The 26421-nt window shown below is 45.2% G+C and overlaps 1 protein-coding gene across 4 annotated transcripts in view; it reads left to right on the top strand.

Annotated features, from left to right (window-relative positions):
- Positions 1–15341: 15341 nt before the first annotated feature.
- AFTPH (aftiphilin) overlaps positions 15342–26421 on the top strand; it is a 34403-nt gene continuing 23323 nt past the window's right edge. For 3 of the 4 annotated variants that reach the window (XM_026033959.1, XM_026033957.1, XM_026033960.1), the window contains exons 1-2: positions 15342–15370; positions 24035–25868. In XM_026033959.1, the coding sequence (XP_025889744.1) occupies positions 24060–25868 (1809 nt within the window). In that variant the 5' untranslated portion in view covers positions 15342–15370; positions 24035–24059. Of the gene's footprint in view, positions 15371–15881; positions 15896–24034; positions 25869–26421 lie in introns of those variants that run through there. The other variant, XM_026033958.1, reaches the window with a different exon arrangement.

The following is a 26421-nucleotide window of genomic DNA, read 5'->3' as shown; positions in this document are numbered from 1 at the left end:
GAGCCCAAGAGGGAAGCTCGGAGATTTTGGCATGAGCAGCATCGTGATTTGGCCTTGCAGGATTTAAAGGGGGAAAAGGAGACGACGGTGGGCGCAGGAGCCCTGGGTTGCTGGGTGTAATAATGCAGTCCCCATGGGCGCGAGGTCGCTCCTACGGCTGGGCTCCGTGGGCTGGAAGGGCTTTTCCCACCACAATGGTGGGCTTTTCCCTCCACTTTGGAGGTGGGAAGAGCCCAGGCTTTAGCTTCCCAGGGATGTGCACGGACCTCGTGCAACCCCATACCCAATGCTGTGAACAGCAGTGGGATCAAGAGCTACCTTCCGCCTTTGAAAAAGGCTCCTAAAAAAGTAAATAACAGGGAAATGCAGGGGCTGTGGCACTAAGGTATCCTCTCCTGTGGACAACCAAGCAGTGCATTGCATCCAAAACTGGATCTTTTCTTGCAGGAAAAGGATCTTTTCTTGCAGGAAAAGGTCACTCTGCAAGGAAGCGTGTGGGCCCCAACAGGGAGAAGAAAGGAGCTGCAGATGCTTCATGTGCCTTGGCTAGACCTGCCTCTCCCGCGGCCATCCCTGCAGGAACTTCTGCAGGTGGCCAGGGAAATGTTGCTTGGTTGTTACCTTCTGATCTTAAAAGGTGAGGATGTGCACAAAGTGATTCGGTARTAATGATAATAATAATATGTATCACTCACCACAGATCTATTTTTGTGTGTTGTGCCAATTTGATAACCAACTTAAATGTGAAATCTTCACTCGGTGGTTGTGCCTTTTATCTGAATTGCTAATCCTAGTTACACACCCTCCTTTTTTCGTTAACTTCTGGTTTCTTTCATCTTCTGGCTGTTTCCTCAGACACTGCTAACTCTTTTGCTTGCCAGACTAGTGTGAACTTTGGCAGTGAGATGCACRGCTTCGATAGCAGCTCGTGCAAAACGACCTCTTGTTAAAGGCATYGTGCAGAACGGCCAAACCTTGGCTTAAATGCAACGTGCACAGCAGTCAAACAACTTTATTCGAGGAAAGAATAACTTTCTTCCTGATGTAAGGTTTCTGTTGACATCACTGCAGGAGTTAACATGCACTGCTCTGAAATTAGGGCCAAAACATCAGGTTTTGGGACACGGACACCCGATCATGTTTGCATGAGAGAAAGCAGCCTKTCTCTGTAGTGTAACCTATGCATGTCCAGCTCGCTCTGGTGCCGCTAGATGCATGAGCAGGGATTACAGGTTGCTTAAAACTACCAGACCAGCTCTGGAGATGTGAGGAGCCCAGAATTTATTCTGCTTTTTGGTGCAATCCTGAGTTAAGTTTATGCTGAGCAGGTGCAGGAGGAGGTTTCACCATCTCAGCTTCTTCCAGCTGAAGATATTGGAAAAAATTCATGTGACCTCAAGTAGGAAAGAGTAAYATTCCCCATATGTTTGTGGTTGTCAGAAAGGAGTCAGGTCTCTGCGGCAAACCTCAGGATCTGAAATAGCAGATGAGCAAGATTTTAGTCTCATTAGTTCTATTTTTCTCCCAGTACGATGGTAATGGGCAGGTGCTGCCCACACATTTTGCTCCAGCTCTAAGCCATCAGCATGGATCTGTGGCCATCCCAGCTCCCAGCCAGGCTGGGAATAAAGGAATCACCCCTTTATTTACTCTCCACAATCCCAAAAGGAAGTGGGCATGTCAAGACACCCGGCGAACCCAAGCCAAGCGCCAGGCAACCCAGCTGCAAAGCCAAAATAAGGAAGACGGAGAAAAAAATACCCACAACAGCCTGGGATTTGTGTGGCTCGGATCTGCTTCAGAGCCAGCGGGAATCTCCGTCAGCGTCTTCGATGGCTTCAGCTGAGGTTTTGCACTGGTGGGTTCGTCCTAAGGAAAGAGCCTTCCCACGGTGAGGAGCAGCACAGAGGAGCAGGTCCCAAACGAGCGGGTCCCAAACGAGCGGGTCCCAAACGAGCGGGTCCCAAACGAGCAGGTCCACTGGGGTCCCAAGAGCCGCTCCCACTCGGTCAGCCCGCCTCTATGGATGCTTTCAGGCATGGACGTGCCAGGAACCCTTTTGCACAAGGCTGCACGCTGCATAAAGGCAGGATCCAGAACACCAGCAGCAGGTAGTTGCTCGGGGGGATTTTTGCAAGGAGAACGACACACACGCAGCATTGCCGTCTTGCAGCAACCCTGCGGCTGCTGACTCCCACGGAGGCCCCGGAGAAGCTCCTGTCTCGACCTGCAGGACACAGGCGTGCGCCTGGGGCAGGAGGGGACGTGGTGCAGCCCGTGCGCAGCTCCCGACCAGGCAGGTCCTTCCAGCACCACGTCCACACCTCAGCGCCCCGGCCCAGTCGGACAAACCGCCTCGGAGCTGGAAGCCAGTTAATGCCRAGGGTTTCACCCACAGAAACCCCACGAACACGGCTGCTAATAGTGCCCTGGGTCTGATTTTTACATGATAACTTGCACAACTCCCCTAAGAACAGCAGCTGGCTCTGAAGCTTCCCCTGAGCTCCCACGTTCTCCAAAGGTTCCACGTTTCTCATCTCATCCAGGCTTCGGAACGTCCATCTGCAGCCTGGTGGCTCTCCAAAGCCCTTGTGCGGGGCGAAGAGCCAGTGCTGACACTAATGTGATGTACAACAAGCCGCGGCAGCAGCCCGAGCGCTGCCTGCTCCAGGACACAGGCAGGAGCCTTTCTTGGCTGCTTTCTAAGGAACTTTCTGCTTAATGGGAAAGAAATTCACTGCCTTGSAGTGATCCGGGTCAGAAAATACGGCTCGGTAGAGGACACGTTCTTGGCAAAGCAACAGACGATCACAGTCGCCGTGGGAAAACGAAATACTGAGTTTAAAAACACAAAGGCCTCCTAGAGGATAGCGAGATTCCCTTCACATCCCAACTTTGGAAGAAAGGTTCAATGAGCTCCAATGGCCAAAAAACAGAAGCTGAGGGGCAAAGCCAGGGCAGCTCGGCMTTAGGGGATGGGTGCAGTGTGTAGCTTCGCCATTCAAACCGTCATCATCCTCACCGGAGGGTGGCAGGTCCTCCCCACAAGCAAGAGCTGTTGGTGGGATCCCCATGGATTCACTGGTGGGTGCTCACCTCAAAGGTCGGGGTGTCCTTGATGGCCACAGTCCGAGGGGTGAGTGAAAAACTTGGAAGCGCTGAGAAGCCTTAAAATTCCTGTTAATTCATAAACACCCCTTGACATTTATAGCTCTACCATGTACAGCCAGGGAGTGTGAAGAACAGAGAGGAAACAGGAGTTTCTTAGCAGCCAGTTATGTTATTCGGAAGCCGCTCCGCAGCACCGGGGCTCTGATTAGCACAGGGAAAGGGARGCACGGGCCCATTCCAACGGGTGGTCCCGCTGCAGCTGCAGCAACGCAGGCTCCGAGACGGTGAGCTGGGAGGAAAGGGAATCAGCAGCGATGCTCAAAGGCCGTTGGTGTTTTCAGGCATTGGCAGCCGCATTGATGAGCTTCACCCCGCGTGCCACCGGGCAGCCCGGAGCGCGATCCGCCGGCTGCTGCCGCTGCCGGAGACCGGGGTATTATTAGAAACAGGTTCCCTCAGCGTAATCGTAGCAGTCGGATGATCACACACTATTAAAACGGCAACAGATGAATTTCTGCACAGTGCCAGGAACCTTTTTCCTTGGTGGAGGAGAGGAGGGCAGGAATGAACAGCTCGGAAGTGCCACAACCAGCAGGCAGAGCTTTTACCTCCCAGGGTCTCCTCCGAAAAGGACGTTTGCTCCAGCACAGAAGGGAAGCCGGTGAGAAGCAGAATCCCCCTTGGACGCAGACCCACCGCACGTGCAGACCCGACGCGTCCCCCCCACCGGGTCGGAAACTTCTCCCTAGGAGCACCGCAGGTGTCTCCCGTGGAGCAGAACTCGGGACCCATTCGGGWCAGTGGGAGAGGCCGTGCGGATGCCCTGGGCCCGCCTGGGAGGGCAGCACGGGGGATGCTGCACAAAGAGCTAAGCATAACTTGCCCCAGGTTAGAGTTTTCTTTTAATCCTCTTTGAGTAGAATTGGTTTGAAGTTTATTCAGCACACTTGCATTTTTATATTTMATGTTATAACACGACATTTTGGTGTTGGGGGCTTTTAAGTGCCCGGTGTTTTTTTCCATAATTCTGTTAAATTCACATGTGCTGATACCGCCCACCAATTTCACCAAAACCTTTTGCAAAGAAAGCTCCTCTCTGTCCAAATTTAGCATGCCACTTATCAGTTTTATTAAATATCTTCGAATGTTGTAGTAGGTGGACGGGTAAAGAGAAGACTCAACCACCTCCTCAGGATCTTTTATCTTTTTCTGCTCTTTCATCATGTTTCTCATCACCTGCTTCAAGGTACACAGAGCTCTTCCCCTAATAACCAAGCACCAGACAGGAAGCTTTTCTAAAAACATATTAGCATGCGGCATCAATCCACACGATAACAATTAGCAGCCGCTGGAGTCGAGGTAAATTGAAGGTGGTAAACTGAAGGTGGTGGGATGGTCCCCGATGCAACTGCAAGATAAAAGCCTACGCAAGGGCTGTAGTAGAGGGCTGGGAAATCTGAGTGTGAAAACGTTGCACACACAGTGTGACCTTCATTTCTGGAAGGGTTTTGGGGGCTTTCGGGCTTTCCTACGCCCCCCAGGATGACTGCAGCCAATGACTCCGACCACTTTGTCCTTTGCTGGTGGGAAGAGATGCCCCTCGTGGCTTCCAGGGCCAAGCAAGGTGGGTTTCCAATGGGAGGACACAGTTTTTGCTGCCAGATGTTGGCACCCGTCTTGAGCGCGTCTCTGAGCCGCTCGCTTTGGACATCGAACAGATCCGACGGGAAATTTGGGATACCAGCACAGGTGAATCTCCATATACAGCCACGGAGGCACTGGCGGCGATGGTTGGCATGCAGATACATATCAGCATGCCAAAGCTTCCCCAGCAACACGTAACCAGTGTACACAAACACAATTACACATGCATTTATGGGGAGAAGGTGGGAGAGTGACTCGAACGTGTGTCAACAGCTTCCCAGCGCGAGGATTTCAAAGGGCTGTTTGGTGCAATAAAGATTGATGCTTAAGACACCATTTTCCACAAGGACTGCTTGTTTTTCTTTTGCTTATGCCAGCCGAGCACCTACTTTAATGGGCAAACTGGAAGTGTCTTTGTGGGTGAGCAGTAGCTGAAACTGTGGAGTATTCACAGCACTGAGAGCAGCACCTAATTTCAGCTCCAGTAATTGAGTCTGGTCTCTGTGGGTTCTCTATATATCCAGGGGAAAGAGGTTCCTCCAGAGGATGATGTAGGAGGGACAGTTTTGATGTCCTGATTGGCCCTCCAGAAGCTCTAGCTCCGATGTCCATGAGGAGACCTTAAGAGCTCCTGTCTTCTAACCCACACGTACATGTAGGACATCTTTCACATGGGTGTACGCCCCATAGTTGAGGCAAAAATAAATAAATAAATAAATAAATAAATAAATAAATAAATAAATAAATACCTGGCATGATAGGCCAAAGATAGACAACTCCAAGGCGTTTCCTGAAGCACCCGTTCCTAGGATGGAAACGAGCACTCCACGAGGGTAAAGGATAGCGATGGGTTTTGCTGCTGAGAATGGAGGGTGAGGCATTTCTCATCCAACAAAAAAGGCATCCACAGCGTGTGCTTGGGACAGCAGCTCCACCACATTCCTCGGCAGCAGCCCACGGTGACGCAACGTCCTTCTGCACGTAGGAGTAAGCGACACAAGCCAAGGGATGTGGAAAGGGCTCTATAAACATGCGGCCTTCCTTTATTTTTAATAACCTCCAAGGCTGTTTACGGCGGAGCTTCCTAGGAGGCAGATCCAAAATAATTATTGGTTAGGGGAACTTTTCGTGGCTTTCAGCCAGGTGCTGAGTTGCCGGAGATGGGGAGCAATGGGGAAACGGCACCTGCCTCCCCTTCCAGAGGCAGCCAGAGAAAGCAGGGTCGTGTCCTGCAAGAGGGAATTTATCATTATATTCAGACTGAACAGGCTATTTTTTGTCACTGTCCTTCTGAACTCTCACTCTTGCATATGGAAGAAGCACCTGCTCAGAAAACGAGCTACCAGAGCCGGCGGCCGCTGCGTTTCTTTGAAAACCAGATCTTGTAATACCGACTTCTTCAATATTTAGCCTTCCCTCCTTGGTAGGCTCCTCTTTTAAACGCACAGTAAATAAACCCAGATCCATCCCACCCCATGGATGTTACAGCAGCAGATAAACCTGCCCCGAGCTGTTCTGGGTCCTCAGTTTAGTCCATGACTTTATAAGACCTTAAAATCTATCCCTCCAAAGCAGTTGAACACCAGGGATGGGTGCAAGCTCACTGGAGACACAAAGCCCATGAGTCAGGCCAGGTGTTTTGGAGCGCTTTACCGAAAGGTATAAGTAATAGGTATTAATTATTAAATGATCGCCTCTGGGGGATGAGATGGAGACAATGCGCCTGGCTCGCGCCCAGCGAGCGGCAACGCTCTGATGTATGTGAAAACATTCAGCGTCCCGGAACACCGGAGCCTCCACCAAAGCCGGCAGGAATGGAAGTTTCTCCTGGAAACACAGAGGGAAGAGGCCCGTGGCTCGGCGCAGAGATAACAGCCTTCCAGCTGATTGCTTAGCCTCAGTCTGGATGCATCCCACTGTGCCAATCTGCCGGCACAGGGGGAGAACACGGGCACGGAAACCCTTGCTCAGCAGACGCAGGACCCAGGCCTTTCATTTTTAAGACAATATTATTTTTATATGCAGCCGCAGCCAAAYGCAGGGGTCCTGATGCGTTCCTGCTCACTTCAGTCTCGGTATCTACTTGGTCTGAGTAAAAATCTGGGGATGACATGACGTGATATGTACAATATGTTCATGCATTTTGTTAAACTGGAAAAACTCAGCTACAAGACTCCCCGTTTACAGTTTATTTATTTATTTTTATTTCTTTATTGCCGGTGGGGCGCAGGATGGCGAGGCCTTCAGAGCTTAAAGATTCAGAGCCTGAATCCTTTCCAATTTGTGCCTATTTTATACTCTTCATATCATGAAAGTCCCTTCTGATACACCCCAGTAGAAACGAGCAGAAAACCCACTGATCTCTGATTACGTGAGGATCAATCTAAACCTCCTATGAGCAAATATCTGGGCCAATGTGGTCCTATTTCAACAGAGGGAGAGCTCTAAGAGTGTAATTTAAAGATAAAACAAGTCAATGGAGGAGAGGTTGAGGAATGACTTGGGCCAGTCCTCTGGGTTGGCTCCTCTGGCGTATCCTACAAGGGACTTTCACATGGGAGCAGCCCATTAGCTTTAAAACACCGGGCACTTAGTCCTCAGAGAAAACATTCGTGCAGAAAAGCAATATTAAGCACCCAAAAAGCAGGCGTCGCACTCATTTCCTTGCCCTTCGCAGGGAAAGTGTAAAATCACACATGCAGATGCACACAGCTTTATTTTTGGCAGCCAAAACGCTGTTAATGCTGGTGAGTCCACAACCTGCGTGTATGTGCACCGGGTAGGTATCCGCGTCGTTCTGCATTTTGCCAATGAAGCCAATCAGCACTTTTAATCCCCAGAATGATCCCTCTTTTCCGGCAGCTATTTCCGAGGTAAAAGTGACGCTGTTGGCTCCACAGGCAGATGACGGGAGCGCAGTGAGACATGCAGAGAGCATCTTCCCTGCTGAAGGGAAGCAGTATTTGCAATAAAAAAGCAATATTTGCTTTCCAGCACACAAAATAGTCACATTCAACATCAGTCAGAAGCACCGGAGGGAAATACAAGATCACACAAACACTGTGTGTGAACACAGATGTTCCCACAAATCCYGCATGTTTTCCACACACTAGCTCCCATAACTGTGGGGATTATCCCTTGCTTTTTGTGTGATTCACCCGTTCCCCACACAATTTTCTCCCAGAAAATTACATCTCCCAAGGGGAACAYGGAGACTAGTCCAGGGTCATTCCTAGGCCCACCTTGGTCTTGCTTAGCGCACCGACCTCCTAGTCTTAGTCGCGGTGCTGGAGAAGAGTGGCCATTTCTCAGCTCAGGACACAAAAGCGCAGCATTTGCTGCAGAAACGACACTTTTTGCTCGTGAAGGAGCCTGGGGAAAGGCCACACATGAGTCTGTAATGCAGTGATGGCTCCTCACAGGCCTACAGGAGAGAACAACCCGCCACAGCGCTCTCTGATCCAGGCCCCGGGGGAGGCCTGCAGCTCCACGGTGCCACCAGCACCTCAGCACACCCAGCAGTAAAAAGGTAGTAATTGTGCAGGGGGAAGAAAGTTATCTGATCCGCTCTCCATCGGAATTACAGGCCCCGGAGTAAGCGGCACAAAGCAGCGCCTGACTGAGGCGAGGGAGGCCCCAAGGCAAACCCAGGCGCACAAGGCCTCTTTGTGCCGCTCTGCATGCCGTGTTTTCCCTTTATTTGTTTAATTTCGGGTAGCACAAAGTTGTAGCTCTGTCTGCAGCTTCAGACTGAGAGAGAGGCGCTCTCCAGAGAAGTGGCCTAGCTCCTAACGGCGTAAAAATAGCCAAAACCAGGAAGGTGTAAGTAACACTGCAGGGCTTAGCCCGGAGGGTAATTCCAGCATTTCTGGATGGGTTAGAACCGCAGAGAGGAAAAATTTCAGTGTAACCTGCAGTCGTGCTGCATCTGAAGGCATTCATAGAGAAAAAAAGGACTAGAAGACACTTTGTGCAGCCACAGAGGGGAGAAGGACAGGTCGGTTCGCAGCACCCATCCCAACAAGTTGGGTTTATGCTTTGCTCATCCCTCAAGTGAATCTGCAAAGGGACAACGGGCAGAAACTGAGCTCCAGCACCACCAGCATGGGAAGAAAACCTCCAGAAAGTCCCTCCCGCRCTCCTCGGACAATTCTGGCCATTGCCAAGAGATTTTGCATGAGGAATTAGTGCTGCTCGGGGAAGTGCGAGCGATCTCGTGAGCCGCGATGTCTCCTAAGCCCGTTCGGCACTTGGTGGTAGCTGCGGCCCTAGGAAGGGTTTTGTTGGGAACTAAACAGGGCTGAACTAGTGAGTTACTGAGGAAATGTTCTCTGCCCAGGGGATTTGCTGCCGAAGGGGACAACAGGACCCTGTGCAGCAGAATATGGATAAAAATGGACAAAATATGGATTGCAGCCAAATGTGGATATAATTACAGCTGCTCTACTCATGTAACATTCCACAACTGGGCAACTGGACCAATGCCACTTGCATGCAAGCAGACTGCAAACAGCAATCAGTTGTTCATTTAAATGCAGCAATTTGCTACCGCATGAGCAGGGAGCAAACGCCGCCTGGCTATTCCRTAAAGGCAGGAAAATGCAAAGTTCCTCCTTGAAAACTCCTGACAATCTGCTTGTGTTGGSGAGACAGGTCTTGGTGCTTCTGATGCTGTCGGGAGCTGTGTTTCATCAGCGTCGCACAGGAGGGTAAATGGGCACGGAGGAGAATTCTTCAAGATGTACTTTAGATTTGATCTGTGATCTGCTTCAGATTTGATCTGTCGATCTCTTGTCCTGCTGTTCCTCTCCTGGGCACTTTTACCTGTGCTGAAGCAGGCAGAAGGGCCTGGAATCTGAGCAAATATCTGTGAAAGGAGCTACTGKCTCTGCACCACAGTTGCATTTTGGCATGGGAGTTTCCGTTAATCCAGAAAAACCTCAGCCATTCATATTTTAAAATCTGAAACTAAATCCCACTTCCACTTGCAATGGACATTTTGCTATTTAGTGAGAAAAAGACATAATCTTATTAAAAATTTCTCCATTTATTTTCTTAATTCATATTCRTCACTGTTAGTCATAATGTTGATTCACTAGGAAAACCTGTCCGAAACAGTTGCATCATCATCATTATCAATATGATTACCTCTGTTTCTTAACATCTGCTCAGAAAAATAAGTGCCTGATGACGGCAGTGCTGGATATTGTTGAAAACTTAATAATAGCCATGAGTTATCTCACTATTAGTTATTTGGGGCTTCTCCATAACATTGTTTCTGACCATCTCTGTCACTGGAAGCTCACTGTACGCATGGCTTCAACTTCCAGCCATATTACCCCAAATAATTGTGGTCAGATTTTCAGCCAAGACCATCCTGCCTGCGTTCAGGACTGCTATTATGCTGAGCTGCTCGTCTGGGCAGTTTTGGAAGGCCTCTGAATTTCCCTGACATCTTCACATATAGATATGAAAAGTCCTTATTGCATTTCCTCTATATTGCAGGCCTTATTAAGTATAAGAACATTTATCTATGCACAAAGAAAACCAACTACGAAGGCAAATAAATATGTTGCTAAGCCTCCAAAGCAAGCTCATCTGTCTTAAGATGTGAAAAGGCCTTAAAATAGATATTAATAGAGATTACGGGCATGTGTTTTACCACCCCGAGCAGCTCAGTATGAGACTGCAATAACAGTAGTCATCATCACACACAGCACTAGTACTTTGTACCCTGGAGTTTCCACTTCTACCCGATCCACAGAGGAGTTTGGGAGCTCCTGCCTTCACAAAGAGCAGGAAAAGCATGAGGAGGATGGCTATGGAAATCAACTCTGCRATAAATGAATTAGGAACTGTAACATTAAAATGGAACAATGGTCTTCAAACATTTTAGTGCTTTTCATCTTAAACGTCCCAAACTCACAAGCCAGGCCTCTTAAAGGCAAGGGAGTGTCTTGAAATGAGTAATTTTGAGTTATTTCCTTATTGGCTTTCTGCATTTAGAGCTTTTATTGAAGGAAAAAAGGACAGTGACACTGGCAAGCCTTGCTCTGCCATGGAGAGAGCTAGAAATCCTTCCTGGTTTCCTGCTGACAGCAGAGGTATTCACAGGGGACGAGATTTTGTGAGAAGGAAATGTCAGACCCGAGAGAACTTGTTGAGTGTTGCCAATGCATCAATTCAGATGCCCGTTTCTCAATAAACTGGTCATAGCTTCGTGGGCTGCTGCACTTGTCAGCTCTTTTCTCTCCCTCCTGGGCTGAGTAACATAATTAAATTGCAGCTGAAGTCACAGTTTTCAGCCTGCACTTGTGCTAAACTTTGCTGCTTCCCCCTCACACCTGAGGAAGTGCCAGCGTCTCCGGGAGCTCGTGACTTTTTACCATTTTTTATTTTTACCATTTATTGCCTCTTTTCACAAGCCTTGCCTTCCTTATCAAATGTACCCATGCTAACATTCACTTTGCAGGTGCTGCTGAGGAGTTCCATGTTCAAGTATGTTGAAACCTGGTRTACTGTGTTATCTCACTGAGGTCATTAATGTCTGCTGCCTTGACGATATGGGGTAAAACCACAGAAAAATGGGACTGTTTTGGCCATCATGAGCTTGTTAATCTTCAGAGTAGACATCCTATAGCAAGAACGAGTGCTATAACCCARCTGCAGGCATAGCTGGGACTCAAAAAGGAGCAAAACAAACAAATAAAACCAGTATTTACTGTCAGCAACCCTATCCTTGCACAAATAAGCCAGGACAATGAACCCAAGGGCTTTTGGGATGCAAGAGGTTTCTAAGACCAACCTAAAATAGCTGCAGAACATCTCTCTGTGTAACTAAATGAGGTTCTTTGCAGCTAGCACATCCAGAACTGTTTAAGCACAATTTTGTGACGCAGGGACCATTAAGAATCCCAAGAGATGGGGCCGTTGATGCAGTTACATCTTCTAGCTTTCYTATCTATGACTCTTGTAAAGACAACTAAGAAGATTTGTATAAAACAGTAYAAGAATTGCATGTTTTGCATGTTGCAGATTTAAGCATTTTATGCCYTTGCAACTAAAGCCACTGGAGACAGGGCCTTCCTTAAAGGGCTGGGAAAAGTCAAGGCATTTTTGTGGGCTCCCCAAAACAAAAGCTACAAGTGTTTGGTCACTCTGCATGCCCAGAGGTCAATGCTAATGCAGAGCAGCAGTGATACAGAAGATGTGAGCGCTGCAGATGTTCAGGAGAAGCTGTTGTTGCCTGTTGAGAAGCCAGAAGAAAATACATAGGATTTGTTCAGCCAGCTTTGACAATACTCACCTTATAAAATCACAGGCAAAAGCAATTCTCATGTGAAGCTTTTCATGTTGATTAGTGAATTCTGCCACACACTTTCTGCTAGGGGCTGTAGTAGGGACCTTTTTAGCCATAATGGCCCAAGATAAATGCAGCTCTACTGAATAAAACAAACAAACAAACAAACAAATAAATAAAAACTTCACAGAAAGGTAAATTCAGTTCCACTTCAGGAGGCAAAAAAGTCAAACATTCTGTTAAGATAAAATGTGTTGGCTTGACTTCCCATTTCCATTTGTTTTTTTCTTTTTATATTTGGTTTCCACATAAAATGTAAACTAGTTCATATTATATTGACAATAGCACAAACGAGGGGCTTTGACATTAGTGAAACAAAATGATCTGACAGGTTCAAAGAACATTTAAATTCATTCAGTGGATGATTTCAGGTCTTCAAATGGCCAAAYGAACTCCAAAAGCAAAAAGCCCACCAACAACCAAGCATTACAATTTCTCAGGAAAGCAAATAACCAGTTTCTGATCAACAGTGTTGCCAGACTCGCAGAGAAGGAATCAAATTGCCTGAAATTTAAACATTTATCTAGTCTTTGATTATATCATGCTTCTTCCCCACACACTGCGCAGGGACACCAGGAAAGGCGGGAATGTTTTCTTATTTATAGACATATTTATTTTTATTTATAGGACTTGTTTTCCATTAAGCATTTCATTTTCTGGAGAATTAGGAATGACTGAATTTTATGACAGACATGGATGTGGATCACAAGAACTTCTCCCTGCCCATCCTCAGTCCCCAAACCAGGAGACTCTGACCCACCAGACTGCACGGATCTGGGGACAGAGACTTTCTAAATCACCCTGAGACACCAAGGACACCAAGATTTTTTTTTTTTTTTTTTTTTTTTTTTTTTTTTTCTTTTTTTTTTTTGGTTCTTTTAGGAAGGCTGCGCCCTCTCCTGACAAGTTCAGATTTTGCACTGGTGGCTGATAAAACTGCTGGGCTGCAGCTAAATCCAGTCAGCCCTGAATCTAGGATTTACCAGCCCCAAACAACTTAAAACTTCTACTGTCCTATATAGATAGGAGTTTACATTGACATGAATATCTTAAGATTGCACCGTTTCTTCACCCTCTTGCTCTGTAAGAAAATAAATAACTTGAAAGCACTTTATAAAAAAGTGATTAAAGTACACTTGTTTGAAGATTTACAGAACAACACGCTAGAAATCTTCAGATAACAGTGTTCAGAATTCACGTCATTCCGAAAAGGAATCCTTCATGCGTTGAAAGTGGCTCCTTCAAAACAGGGCTGTTCTGTTTCACAGAACAAATACTTAATACGGCTATTTCCATTATGAAGAGTCATTCTGTCTCATTAAGCAAATGCAATTGCTTTCAATTAGCAAAGCTTACGCAGGAATGATTAAAAAATCTCACGTATCTTGTCACTCACTCGGAAAGTTTAAAAGAGTGAAGATCACTTCATTTTTCAGGTGGAATATGCACTTCTTATCCAAGCTGGCATTCAAATTACATGAATTTTACAGACTCGTGACCACATACTGAATAAAGCTTCTGGTCTGGGATGCTTTTGAACATCAACAAGAAAGAAGGGAAGGAAATTTTCCTCTATTTGGRGGAAATTTGACCATTTGGAGAGATTTKTTTTTATTTTATTTTTTTGCAGTCTTTGTAGTTTAGGACATGACCTGCCTGCTCAAATCACCCGGGAATTTGACTTAATAAATTGGCTTCTATTTGAGGGCCTAATTACTGACGTTGTTGATCTTTCTGGCTCTCTTGGCAGTTGTGCTTGTGATGCTGCTCTTTTCCACAGAAGACTTTCCATTTGTTTTAGGGCATTGCAGTTCAGATAACTGCCCAAGTTGTGTAGGTAGCAGCATGTATATTCGGTGTATTCAATCACATCTTTTAAAAAATCACGGAATAATTCCTACATGAGTTGTAGAAAAAGAGACTGTTGAAACAGCCCCTGTAATTCTGTTTAACAACGCTGTTATAAGTGTAATTAACTCTYATGGCTAATGACCATTATGTACCTGTTTCCCCATTGTTTTTTTCTGTCCCTGGCAGCTCCGTGCAAGTTTTAGGCTGAATTTCTRACATTATGCTGAAAATAGCAAACACAAAGCAGCAAAATGCAATGTCCCACGGCCTCATTAACACTCACCTATGATTAACTTCAGCTATTGTAATGGGATCCCTAATGTAATTGAGACATTGGGCTACAGTTATAATTTCCACAGACTTGTCAAAGACTTGGCTTATTTATTAAAAAGCAGAATAATTACTGCATTTTTACCCCCCCAAACCCATCTAAAACGTGAGTTGTGGGCGTAATTTTGTTCCCATTTTGTTCCTCAGCAGACCTACTGTGTGTTTAAATATTTGCTCAAGTCTCTGCAGGAACAAAGCTTCACTATAACACCTTCATTACTATTTTATYAATAAAACCTGCACGGCAGTTAGCGTGTTTTAACTGCTTTACCAGCACTCACTAAGTCAAGGGTACGTGCCAGGCTTCACACTTTATTTAAAGCCATGCTATGTGCCTTTCAATACCTAACGCGCTGGGAGTTGTGGCAATATTTACCACTACAGTGCAAACAGGCGTCAGGAAAAAAAAAATAATCTTTTTTTTCTTTTTCTTTTTTGCCCCCAGCTTCACACATGCAGGTCCCGAGTAATCCACTCGCGGATTAAGTGATTTGCAAACGCTGATGTTTGGAAGTTCACCTCACGCTCACAGAGAAGCGTAAAAGGCAGGACAGCAAAACGCACTCTGATTAATTTAATTTAATTAATTTAATTTAATTAACCTCCACAGAGAGCGGGGCTGCCCTCTCCCGCCCGCCGCGGTAACAGCTGCCCACACCCAACATGGCGGCCGCGCCACCTCCCCGGAGCCAAGATGGCGGCGGAGGGCACTTACCAGCACTCAAGATGGCCGCCGCGGCATCGCGGGGGCTCCCGGGCGGCCTCTCCCGGCAGTGGCGGCAACGCCCTCGCCGCTGCCTCGCTCCCTCCTTCCCGCGCTCCTCCGTGTCCCCGCTCCGCTCCCGGCGCCAGCTGGAAGTGACGCCGCTCTGGGGGCGGTGTCGCGGGGGCCGCCGGGAGGCGCAGGCCCGAGTGGGCGGCGGCGGGAGGGGGCCGGGCCGCGGCGACGCGGTTCCTGCCGCCGTGACATGGGTTCCCCCGCCATGGCGGTTGCCGCGGGAGGCCTCAGATAACCGCCCGCCGCCGCCGCCATGCCGGGCCGGGCCCCGCCGCCGCCCCTCGCGCTGCCCGCAGGTAAGAGCCGCCCGCCCGGGCCTGCCGGGCACGCGGCCCCGCCGCCGGGCCTGCCCGCAGCCCTGGGGCGGCACCGGCGGCGCGGCCGCTGCCTCCCCCCCTCCAATAAACATATATGTTTAACGTAAAGCGTTCTGTGCTGCCGCGAGGCCGCTGCCGGGCTCCGCGCTCGCCATTGCGAGCGGCCACCGCCGCGCCGAAGCCCCTCTTCCCGTTTCCTCGGCCAAGGGTGAATCCCTGCGGGAAGCGCTGCCCTTCCTCCCGGGGTCTTTCCTTTGCAGCGGGGTCTTTCCTTTGCAGCACATTCCTTCAGCTGTGGGATTTGTGGCGCAATGAAGGCGCTCGGTTTTTGTTCCGGCAGGGCTCGGCCTTGGCGCTCGCGCTTCGCTCTGGGCGCTTTCTCCCGGCGTTGTTCCCTGGATATAGAGGCTGCTCAGTTAGCCTCCTCGAGGCTCAAAAACGTTGCGTTGGGTTGTGCGGCCAGCGGGCGCAGAAGTTTGTAACGTAGAGGTAACTGCACAGCGTGTAAGTGAAGCAGCTCCCGAACGGCAGGTATAGCTGGGGGGACACAACATTACAGCGAGTTACGGGGGAAAAGATGAAGTATTTGCACTTGCTTTTGCCTTTTTTTTCCCTCCTTCTTCCCGGTAAACATTCCCCTCGTGTAGGTGCGAATAAGCAGTATAAAGGTGAGCGTATGAAAGTGTAAATTCCAACGCTAGTCAGCTGTATAGTAGAGACCTCGTGAAGAAGGTGTTTTCATTCCACGTAATAGTTATGTAAAATATACGTTGTGTGGCCTTTTAAGGCCATGTGGTAGCGTGACCGCGGCTTTTGACATCCTTAGTTTGTTTTAAGCAGGCAGTTAAAGGCCCTGGGCTTGAATGGCTCAGTTTGGACTGCGATTTATTTATTTATTTTGTTTTTTTTACTGGTCATGGTTTCGCTTCGCAGGTTTTCAAGAATCTGGAGAATTCAGAATTTTGTAATGAATCAGGTGATTTTATGATTACGGTTCTTTTCTGTTAAGGCAAGCCTGTGATCCTGTGTTTATCAGCAACTGCTTTAGTAATTTATCAACTTGATGTCCGCCTTTAACGTCCTAATTACTTGAAATAATTTATATTCTGACCCTGGAAGTGCTTTCAAAAGGCTGATCTTCCACAGTGGTAATAATAGGCCAGCTCAAATGGACTTCAGTGAACTCTGCCCTTTCCTTCTGAAATATTCATAGAGCTCCTTTTGCCATCGCAAACGTGTAGCGAGAGCKTTTGGGAAGGCTGTCGTAAAGAGAGCAGTCCTAGACCTGCTGCTTCTCGGTGTGCTCAACAACACAATCTTTCAAATATTCATTTTTTTCTATAACGTGTATGCCTTTCAGTGCTTCTCTACTGTCTGTCATTCTAAACCATGTCTCTGTGAATGCTTCGGTGTGATCAGTGACGTGGTAACCTTTTCCTCGGGACCAGAAACACCCAATTTTTTCTGGATAGTCCTTCTAGGTGAAGTGTCTTACTCAGATCCTATTCATCAATAAGTCTGAGAATTTTTGTCTATTGATTTTGTTTCCTTTATGAGGAAAGCAGACTGTGCAGGCTGCCCTTGTGAGCAAAAAAATACCACAACAGTGCATTGCTTTAAAATAGACAGCTTGATTTCTAGTAGGCTTTCTTGGATCCTGACGTCTTTAGCACTTAGTTTTGGATGGAAAATAGGTTTTWTTACTTGGTATATTAGATGTTTCTTGTGTAATGTGTTTTTAATATGAGATAAATGATGGGTAACACAGGTTTGTTCTTGGTGAGTGTGTTTAACTTAGTTCAGTCGTGTGTGTGTGTGTTTCTCACGTGCTTGGTCTGTTGAAGATGATGTTTGTGCAGTTAGAAATAAGCCAGAGTTTTGCAATAGTAGAGGGTAAATCCAGACTTGCTCTGTCGGTGTAACTGTATCCTTCTGCCAGCTTCTGTGGGAACCTTTTAAAATAATAATACACCTCTAGGCCATTGTAATTTGTTTTCTACTGTAGGRTACATGAAGTTTTGATAGGTCTGTGTGTAGCGTAGAACATACTACTCTGTAAATAAACCCATAGGAGCAGTTGATATCAGGTAATTTAGTTCTCATGCTTTCTAATCCAACATCTTTTCATCTTAATTTGGCACAGATTCCCAAATGTCATTTTTCAAGGACACAGAAATATATTTTTTCACTGAGTTGAAAAATATTTTAAAAATTAAAGAMATGAGTGAGTTTTGCATTATTTATGACATTGTGTTATTTTACACATTTTATGGCTGTGTACACATCCAATGAGTGGCTTGGATGCTGAAACACAGTGTTTTTTAAAGCCCCGTTTTAAAGCTGATGAGCTTTCCCAGCCCTGTGTGCTTGCCTGCATGAGTTAAAAGCTCTCATAACATTTTTCCCRATGTCTGTTTGCAGTTTTAGATACTGACAGCATCTTTATCTGCAGCTGTGAAAGGAGTGAGTCAGTTCATTCTGAGTCGCAATATCCACACTCTTTGGTCATAGTAAATTTATAAAATAACCTGGGTTTGTTTTAAGGAAGTCATAATATTCTCGGTTTAAAAGAATTTAATGAACTAAGTGTTTAGACTCGTGTGTTTTGGATTTTTGCTTGGATTCCTTTGCTTAGTCTAAATGGAGAAAAGTGAAGCAACACAACTAATGAAAGTATACATKTTATTTTTATTTTTATTTTTTATATAATGCAACAAATAGATGATGGCAGGAAGCACTGCCAGAGGTTTGATTCACATATAGCCTAGCTGTTAGTCTGCAGATTCTTGCCTTTTCCGGGCCGCTTGGCAGAGACTTAGGTACCTGGATAAGGACCCAAATCCCAATGGATATCTCCCAAGTTTTGTTATTTTAATGTTCTTTTTACATTACAGCAGTTGCTAATGGGAGGTGTCTAGAGTATTTTTTGTGTTTGCTGAAACCATGGCAATGTGTAGTGGTGTTGATGTATTCCAAGTGTGGGGCAGTAAGAACTAAGGCTTATGACTATATATATRWMWKAYATATATWTATWTATATATATATAAATATGACTAYACTCTCTCTCTMTATATATATATCTTTAGATACATTGGCCATACTGGAACTGAAGGATGTTTTTTCCTCRATTCATATATGTGCACAAAGGTGTTCTGCAACTCCTGTGGGTAATGGACATTCTGGCTGTAATAGCATTAGATTCAAAATTGGAAAGCATTGATTTTTGGTGAGGCTTTATGGAGCAAACCTTTTCTTGCTGTGTTATGTTTACTGGTAACAACTTCTGAAAAGAAAAGTAAGCTTAATAAACAATTTTAGGAACATATCAACTTCRGCTTGGGCAGCCTTTCTAGAATGGGCTTTGTTTGCCAGAATGCTGTTTTAGAACATAAACATTCCTCGCTTAGAGCAGTCCTCCTAGAAATAAGTTGCAAGATGCACTGCAGAACGACTGCAAATCCATTATCTGTTGTTAATACATCAGTAAAAAAGGCAGTGTTGTAGCGGAAGAAGGCAGCTTCTCTGACTGCAGGCCAACCTTTTACTGTAACAGGAATCTAAACCTGGTCCTTACTGAGGTGCTCTTAATATTTGTGTGAGGAATTCCCTTGCAGAACAGCTAAAATGTTCTTGGGAGCAGCCTCCATCTCCTTGCCGTCGCTCACCTTTCACTCTTAGACCTTTTGGTGTCACTGGATGTGCTGTTGTCAAGGTCTTGATTGTGCTTTCTGTGGTTATTTCATGTTTTCTTCAGGAACTTGCTAAGCCATGTGCTGTTTAACCCTCTTTTCAGGGTAATCAGCAACACTTTGGCTGATATTTGTCTTAAATCAAAGGAAATATTTTACTCTGTAAAGAGTTTTTTCCTTTGAGTTTTCATGTTTCAGATATTTCTTTACTTAGAGATTTCCGTGGCCTCTCTAATTCTTAGCTCTAGTGCAAGAATCGAACATGCTGTTTCAGGTTTTGCCTTAGCAAATGCACAGGCAGGGAACTATTAATATCTGCTTTTGTGTGTTGGAATTGCATTGTTCTCCTCATCTTTGTTRCACCATGGCTGCTATTCTGCAAAAACATAATGAGCAAGGATGGGAACCATGTACAAGGAAAGCGGCAGCTCTACAAGAAAGTGCTGCAGGCAAATAACAAACTCTCCTGGCTTCACGGTAAGTGTTTTAGAAGCCTAGATAGCGGCTTGATAGATAAARCAGACGTAAAAATTTGTGTAGCCAAACCCTTTTGCTATCAGAACTTGAGGTCAGCTCAAGGAGGCAATAGCCTATGTCTTTTCCAATGTTACCGAGTTCTGTTTTCTGTCGTCTTTGGAGTGTCTGTGTTTCAAACTGACTTGAGCTACGTGCTTAGCAGCTGCTGAGCTTAGTTTACAGCTTTCCCTCCTGCTTAAGAGCTGCTGTAACAGAATAGAATCTGGTTGGTTTATATAGTAATGCTTTTTATTTAAGTCGTCGATATGTACTCTGTTGATTAATTAGTTTTACAAAATGACTTTAAAGTGGCCCGACTTATATGGCAATTACTGAAATTTGTTCATGAAATTCCTTCATGCTGCATATCAAAATATGAATGCAACAACACATGTAAACCAGAAGTTAACTAGTGTTTTCAACTGGGTTTTTTGGTTGGTCTGTTTGCAATTTTTTACCCATCTTAAAAATAAAATAAAAAYACAGAGAAAACTGCCTCCTGCATGGTTTGGATCTGGGCCCATTCAACTGAAGTTCTGATTTACAAAATTAGGTAGCTGACAGTACGACTGAGAATATTTGTTTTGGATGTAAAGCTGTTTATTACAGAAGATGAAGCCACGTGTATGTCCTGGAGAGTATAACAGTTGYAAGGCAAAGCAGGGATTAACTAAAGGATTTAGTGAACACAGCTGGTGTTCTAAGGCCTCTCTTTTTTCACCATATTAATGTGGAAAACTTGGACTGGTGAAACTTAGACTTTTAGTGTTGTATCCTTTTGAACTCTTTAAACAATAATTAAAATAATGTAACTATTACAAGATGCAGGTTTGAGAATTTGGTCACAGCTTGGATGCTGCTACAGGTAATGGCTCGTCCTGTTGTGGCCACTGTGCTTGAAACGTGTCTAGAGTGGAATATTGTGCTACTGGGCTGCTGCTGTGGAAATTGTACTCACTGTGATGTTTGCACAGGGCTTGGAAATGAAAACTGAAGGAAAATGGAAAATTGTGGTGGGTAGTTGCGTGAGTGAAAAATCTAGGTGTTGAGAAAGCTCTTGTACAAGTTGGAGTTTTGGCGGTCTGCTTCAGGCCTCTTGCCTGTCAAGTTATCCAGTTCTGTGCTTGCCCTCACTGTTGTTCTCTCTTGTCTCCCTTTTATTCATCTTAACTGGCAAGGAAAGTAGTCTTGAGTTACGACTTATCCTCTGCTGAGATGTAGGTAGCGAAACATTGATGGGCAACAACAAGGATGCTGTGATAGTCTTGGGATGGAGCATGTGTGGAAGTATGTCCAGTACGGGCCAAGGAATGAACTTYCGTGATGCGTTTCTTCTCGTGAGGTCAGGTGTGGAGTCACTGTTAATATATTTGAACATGGTAATGTGAAAGGCRGCAAATGAGGAAACTTTTACAAGCTGTAGATGTAACATGACTTTGTTTTTCCTCAAAACCCATACACATACTTCTGGGGAAACAAATACACATGAGTTTTTCCCTTCAAGGTATTCGATTTGCAGTATGTATGAGGATATGTCCCTCAGTTGCAGTTAAACTTTTYGTGTTAGTAATTCTGGCCTCGCTRTTAAATCAGACTTGTGATGACTGCAAATTTTTAAGGCCAGGGCTTACTAAATTTGTTGAGTATTCTTGGCCTACATCATGCCTAAGCCGGGAGGTCCCTCAGCACTGTCTGCTCTCTARTTCTTATCCATGAAGATGGATGATATCCAGGCAGGCCACGTTATGCGGAAATAGTTAGCGACTGTTTGCTAAGCAAGAGCTGCAGCTCAGCAAAGTGCTTGTCAAGATTTTAGAAATCCAGTCTGGAGTTACTTGTTTGGTGAGTTCAGCAATGCAAGTGTGCTTCGGGATCATACGCTACATGTGGAGCTGGCACTTCCTGGTTTTGCCAGCTAGGAACAAATCCGAAGTTAGTCTTTCTGTTCTGCATGGCTCCTCATCAATAAAGTCAAGGTTTTAGGGAGAGAGGAAGCTAGTTACATGTCTACCTGGATTTTTTTCTTACTTGATTATAATTGCTCGTGTGACTTGATGATTACTTCTCCTAAAGAGGAGAAATCTGGTTTGTATCCATTTGGAGCTATTTAAAGTTTGTCTTTATTGCTCACGCTGTACTAAAATTTCGAGGCTAGATTCTCGGAGTTGAGAAATTTTGTTTTAAAAAAAAAAAGTCAATTTCCTGACTTTTAATTGCATRCTGTTTTATAGACAGGGTTTTATTTGGGCTTCTACCTCAAATTTCTGTGTATTTGCCTATTAATATTTCTTTCTGATGTGAATCATCAGTCAGTAGAGCTGTCACTCGCTGTGTTAAAATCTTTTCTTAAAAATGGCTTGAGAGAAATGTTTCAGGTGGCTTGTGCATCTCTGTGTTGAAGAGTATGCAAGAGGTATGTTGGTTTTAATTTGGTGCTGCTGAAATAAGCTGTTCAAATTAAAAATCATATAATTGCATGAGAGAAAATAAATCCTAGCACTAGGACTTGATCAAGGAGCTTCTTACCTATCCTTCCAATATTCTTCCCAGGAAACTGATGTATTTTATTTTAGGACTCTTGTTTTCTTCTTTCCTTCCAGCCATAGTTTCTGTTGAAGCTTGTTTTTCTTTTGGGTGATGGGTCATGTCCAGTCAGCACAATCCTTGAAATAGGTTGTGGGGTTTTGTTTCAAGAAATATTTTCTCACTTTTGCAGTCTCATCAGCTGCTGTCACATGGGCTGAGATATTAAGCCTTGTGTGAGCTGAGATTTCCAAGTAGGTGTGTCAGCTCTTGCTCGTTTCCAAGACGTTTAATACTAAAATTCTGCTCTAGTGTACTGAGATTCGGTGGGCAATTCATGAACTCAGTCAGTTACAAGGGAGGAGTTGGTATAGCCAAATACACCTACTTAAAAATAAAAAGAAACCCTGCCCTTCTCCAGAATCAGTCCAGAAATTGGAAAAATGTTTGTCCCCTTTTTTCCCATTCRGTCTCTTCCATCGATGCATCTCTTCCTCCTGCCAGTATCTTGTATGTAACACATGGACGTTCCTCTGCAGTAAGATATGCGAACGCAGCTGTAGTCTGCGTGTGCTTGGTGTTTAATCTTAGTGTTGATGCTTGACAGCAGGAGAGCTTGGAAACCGGGATATCAACACTAGCTGCTCCRGTAGTTACAAGGAAGAAATGCTAGCTTGGGATTTAGTGCATTGAAAATCCAGAAATTTGGCAGCTGCTGAAGAGCTGTGGTGTGTTGTGCCTGCAAAGAGCTGCAGGGCTTCCTTCCTTGCACTCTTTGTTGCAGCCTGCTCAGGTGTGGAGGCAAAGCAGTTTGCCAAAGGCTTGGGAATTGCCAAAGAATGTCACATATCCTAGTGAGACTTAGCTGTTCATTAAGTGTTTTCCTCTTTTTCTGTAGTTAAGATTAATTCTTTTTACCATTTATTTGTACGCAAATGTCAAGTGAAATAGTGCTGTGTTGTTGCTGCCTTTTTAAGAAAAGGCTGCGAGTTGGAAGCCCAAGCTGGTTAAGTGATACGTGCAGTTGTGATTACATAAACAGCAGTAGTTACGGCTGCTTTTATTATATGTGATACACTCTTTATGGAAAACATTGCCAATACCCCATGCCTTGGCTGTTAMTATAATAATTTGCAATACTAAGATGGAGTCCTTAATCTCTGCTTCTACCTAGGCCACAAGATTTTCTTGTTTTGTGTTGTTTTGTGATTTGTACTTATTTTTTTTTTTTTATGTCTAGTCTTGCTGCATTCTGCTTTTGAGGATGAGCTTTGGTGGAGGTGTTTGCTCCATAGGTGATGCTCATAACAGCATTTCCCACCTGGTGGCTTGTAACATCAGCCAGGCTGCCAACAGCAGTCAGGAAATCCAAAGGATGCTGCGATCCCAGAGAAGCTGCGAATTGGGAAAAAAAAAAAAAAAGCAAATTTAACAGGGGGACAGTGACTATAGCTAGCAGAGATGGCTTCCTCCTCTCCTTCCATATTTCAAAGCTGAAGAAGCATCTCCAGAAGCCTTTGGAGCTGTTGTTGGAAGGTGGCTAAAGTACCCGTCTTAAGGTGTAGATCAAGTGACTTTATTTTTATCATACATCATCTGAGCCCACAAGTTAACTGTGGGATAAGAGGACCTGGGTAATGTGGCGATTTTATGACAGCAAAGGGAGAGCTACTGATTTAAAACTCACACCGACCCCAGGCAATTGCATTATACCAGGTCAAGATGKGTTTCGTGCTCCTCTGGCCTTTCGGCGTGGGCTGAGCATATGATTATGTAGCAGTTTGCAAAAGACCTGACCTGTTCTTATTAAATTTTTGTAACTCCTGAAGTAAAATGTGAAATAGCAAAGGAGTAGTTTGACTTTATTTACYAAATATACACTTCTAAAATTCTAATACTTTTTTTACCTTTGCAGATATATGTTGATTTCCAAGTGAACAATGGAACCAGATATTATTCGAATGTACTCCTCATCCCCTCCACCACTAGACAACGGAGCTGATGACGACGAAGATGAATTTGGAGAATTTGGAGGGTTTTCTGGTGTGAGTCCTGCTGGTGTAGCTTTTGCTGATTTTGATACAGCAGACTACAGTAATGCAAAGGAGGAGTTTATATCCACAAATCATTTTATCCCCCTTCATGATTATTCTGACAATGTAGCTAGCYTTGCAACTTTCACCTCTGTGAAAACTGTTAAAGATAAAGATGGTGTCTCAGAGCTTCCCAGCCTCACTAAAGAACTCTCTGATACGTCAGCTACTAGTACCAGCAAAGAAAAATCTAAGCTGAGAACTTCAGGTACTACTTTTGRTAATAGCTTAGAAGGTGTGAGGAAAAGGGGGGAACAAAGAGAGGACATTGGGAGTTTGGAGGGCTTTTCTTCTGATGTTGTTAGGACTGGTACAGCAGTTGAGAGCCAGGATGAGCAACCAGATGCTTGTAATGGTGAGGAACTTCCATGTCTAGAGATTCTAACAAACGGGTTTGCAGCGTTAGACCCTGCAAATCCTCAGGGAACAGAAGATCTAGACGGCATCAGTGACTCAAAGGGACTAAAAACTGTTAGCACCTGTAGTACTGAGCTGGATTTGAACTCAGTGCGTAGCTCAGATGAAGACTTTGCAGATTTTTCTTCATTCTCCAACAAAAAAACAATCAACTTGGAAGGAACAGAGCCTACAATATGCAGTGTTAGTGAAAGAGACTCTTTAMAAATTCAGGAAAACAGCCTAATAAACAGAGGAACTGAAAGGATGAGGTTCACGTCTAATAGGAACTACGAATATGAAAAAGAGGTTTATACTGAAGAAGAGACTTGCCCCTCAGAAATGAGCTGTGAACAGGGTCCTGCAGCCCTGGAAGGTCATGAATTCACAATTTCTAGTGCACCTCAGGCAACTGGAAGCTCAATATGCACTACTGAAAATGAGGAAAACAATGAAAGGAGAAGGCAGCGTGACCTAGAGAATGGCAAAGGTTTTTCTAGGCAYGATGGCTTTTCAGAAGCAGAGGACATCACAGCTGATAAGATTGAAAGCCATGAAAATTTGGGTGATTCTGAAGATGCTACAGATCGTGGGAGTAGTATTGAACTTGCGGCTTCCCATGACACAAATGATGATTTTGGTGATTTTGGCTCAATTCACAGTGCATCTCACACTTTTATCAATGCTCAAGAATCAGTAAATGCTCAAGCTTTAGAAAGAACTTCTGAAGAACCTGTGTATGTTAGTCAACCTGCTGATGATTTTGGGGACTTCAGGGACACGAGCACTGCTTGTCAGGAGCCAGCCAAGTTGGATCAAGCTGAATTAAATCAGACTTCTGGCACCTTAGCATGCGATGCTACCAGCGAAATGTCTCCCTTAGACTTTCAGCATGCTACTGAGATAGGAAATGGTAATGCTGGTGAATTTGGAGACTTCGATTCGGTGCCAAAACCTCAGGAGGAGAGCGTTGCTTTTCAGGACTCGGATGACTTTGCAGACTTCAGTTCGGCAGGCTGTAGCCAGCCTGCGGACTGGAATGCTTTTGAGGATGAACAGCAAGAGAGCTGCTCGTGGGCTGCCTTTGGGGATGAGCAAGCTGGGGAAGCCCACCACAGAAAAGAGACCTGGCAGTCGCATAGGACAGACGCACCTGTGGGGATAGATGGTCCAGTTGTCCACGAGAGGGACGGTTCTGCTCCAGCAGCTTCTCAAGGAATGAGCAGGAGGCAATCTCAAGAGCCAGCGCCTTCCATACAGGTAAAGGTTTTCTCGGCTCTGTTCAGTGCTGTTGTGCCCATGCAGCTTTTCCTGCTTCCTGCTCTTGTGTACGAACAGCGTTTGGATAATCCTTGTTTGCCTTGTGGGAGAGATTTATTTGGTGGGTGAGACGGGCTGGCGTGAAATAGCATGCTGTATTTGTGTCTTTTACACTGTTATTTCCTGCAGAAAAATGGGCAGGCTGTGCCCATGTTTGCTTCGTGTGCTTCAGCTTTGACAATTAATTGTTTCCCTGTAAATGAAATGAAAGGAGGGATCAGCCATTCAAAGTGTTTTGGGGTTTGCCTCACAATTTACTACTTTGACTGTAACTTTGTTCAACTCCTTTGTGGTCTGATGTTTTCATAAAATCATAGTGCAATTGGAAGCTGACACGTTGCTGTTTCCCCAAATTATGTATATATTTAAAAATAAGCAGAAAAAAAAATGATTCCTTGTAGCTTTACGTCTAAACTGGAGTTTGGGGCGGGGTAAAGCATAAGGTAACGTCTTTCCTCTGTCCCCTTAGCTTTCAGCCCTAGTAGCTAAGTAC

This window comes from Nothoprocta perdicaria, unplaced genomic scaffold (assembly GCF_003342845.1).
Source record: "Nothoprocta perdicaria isolate Ctin4 unplaced genomic scaffold, notPer1 scaffold_138, whole genome shotgun sequence".
Classification (NCBI taxonomy): domain Eukaryota; kingdom Metazoa; phylum Chordata; class Aves; order Tinamiformes; family Tinamidae; genus Nothoprocta; species Nothoprocta perdicaria.
The sequence above is the reverse complement of the archived record's forward strand: the minus strand, read 5'-3'. Positions and strand labels throughout refer to the sequence as shown.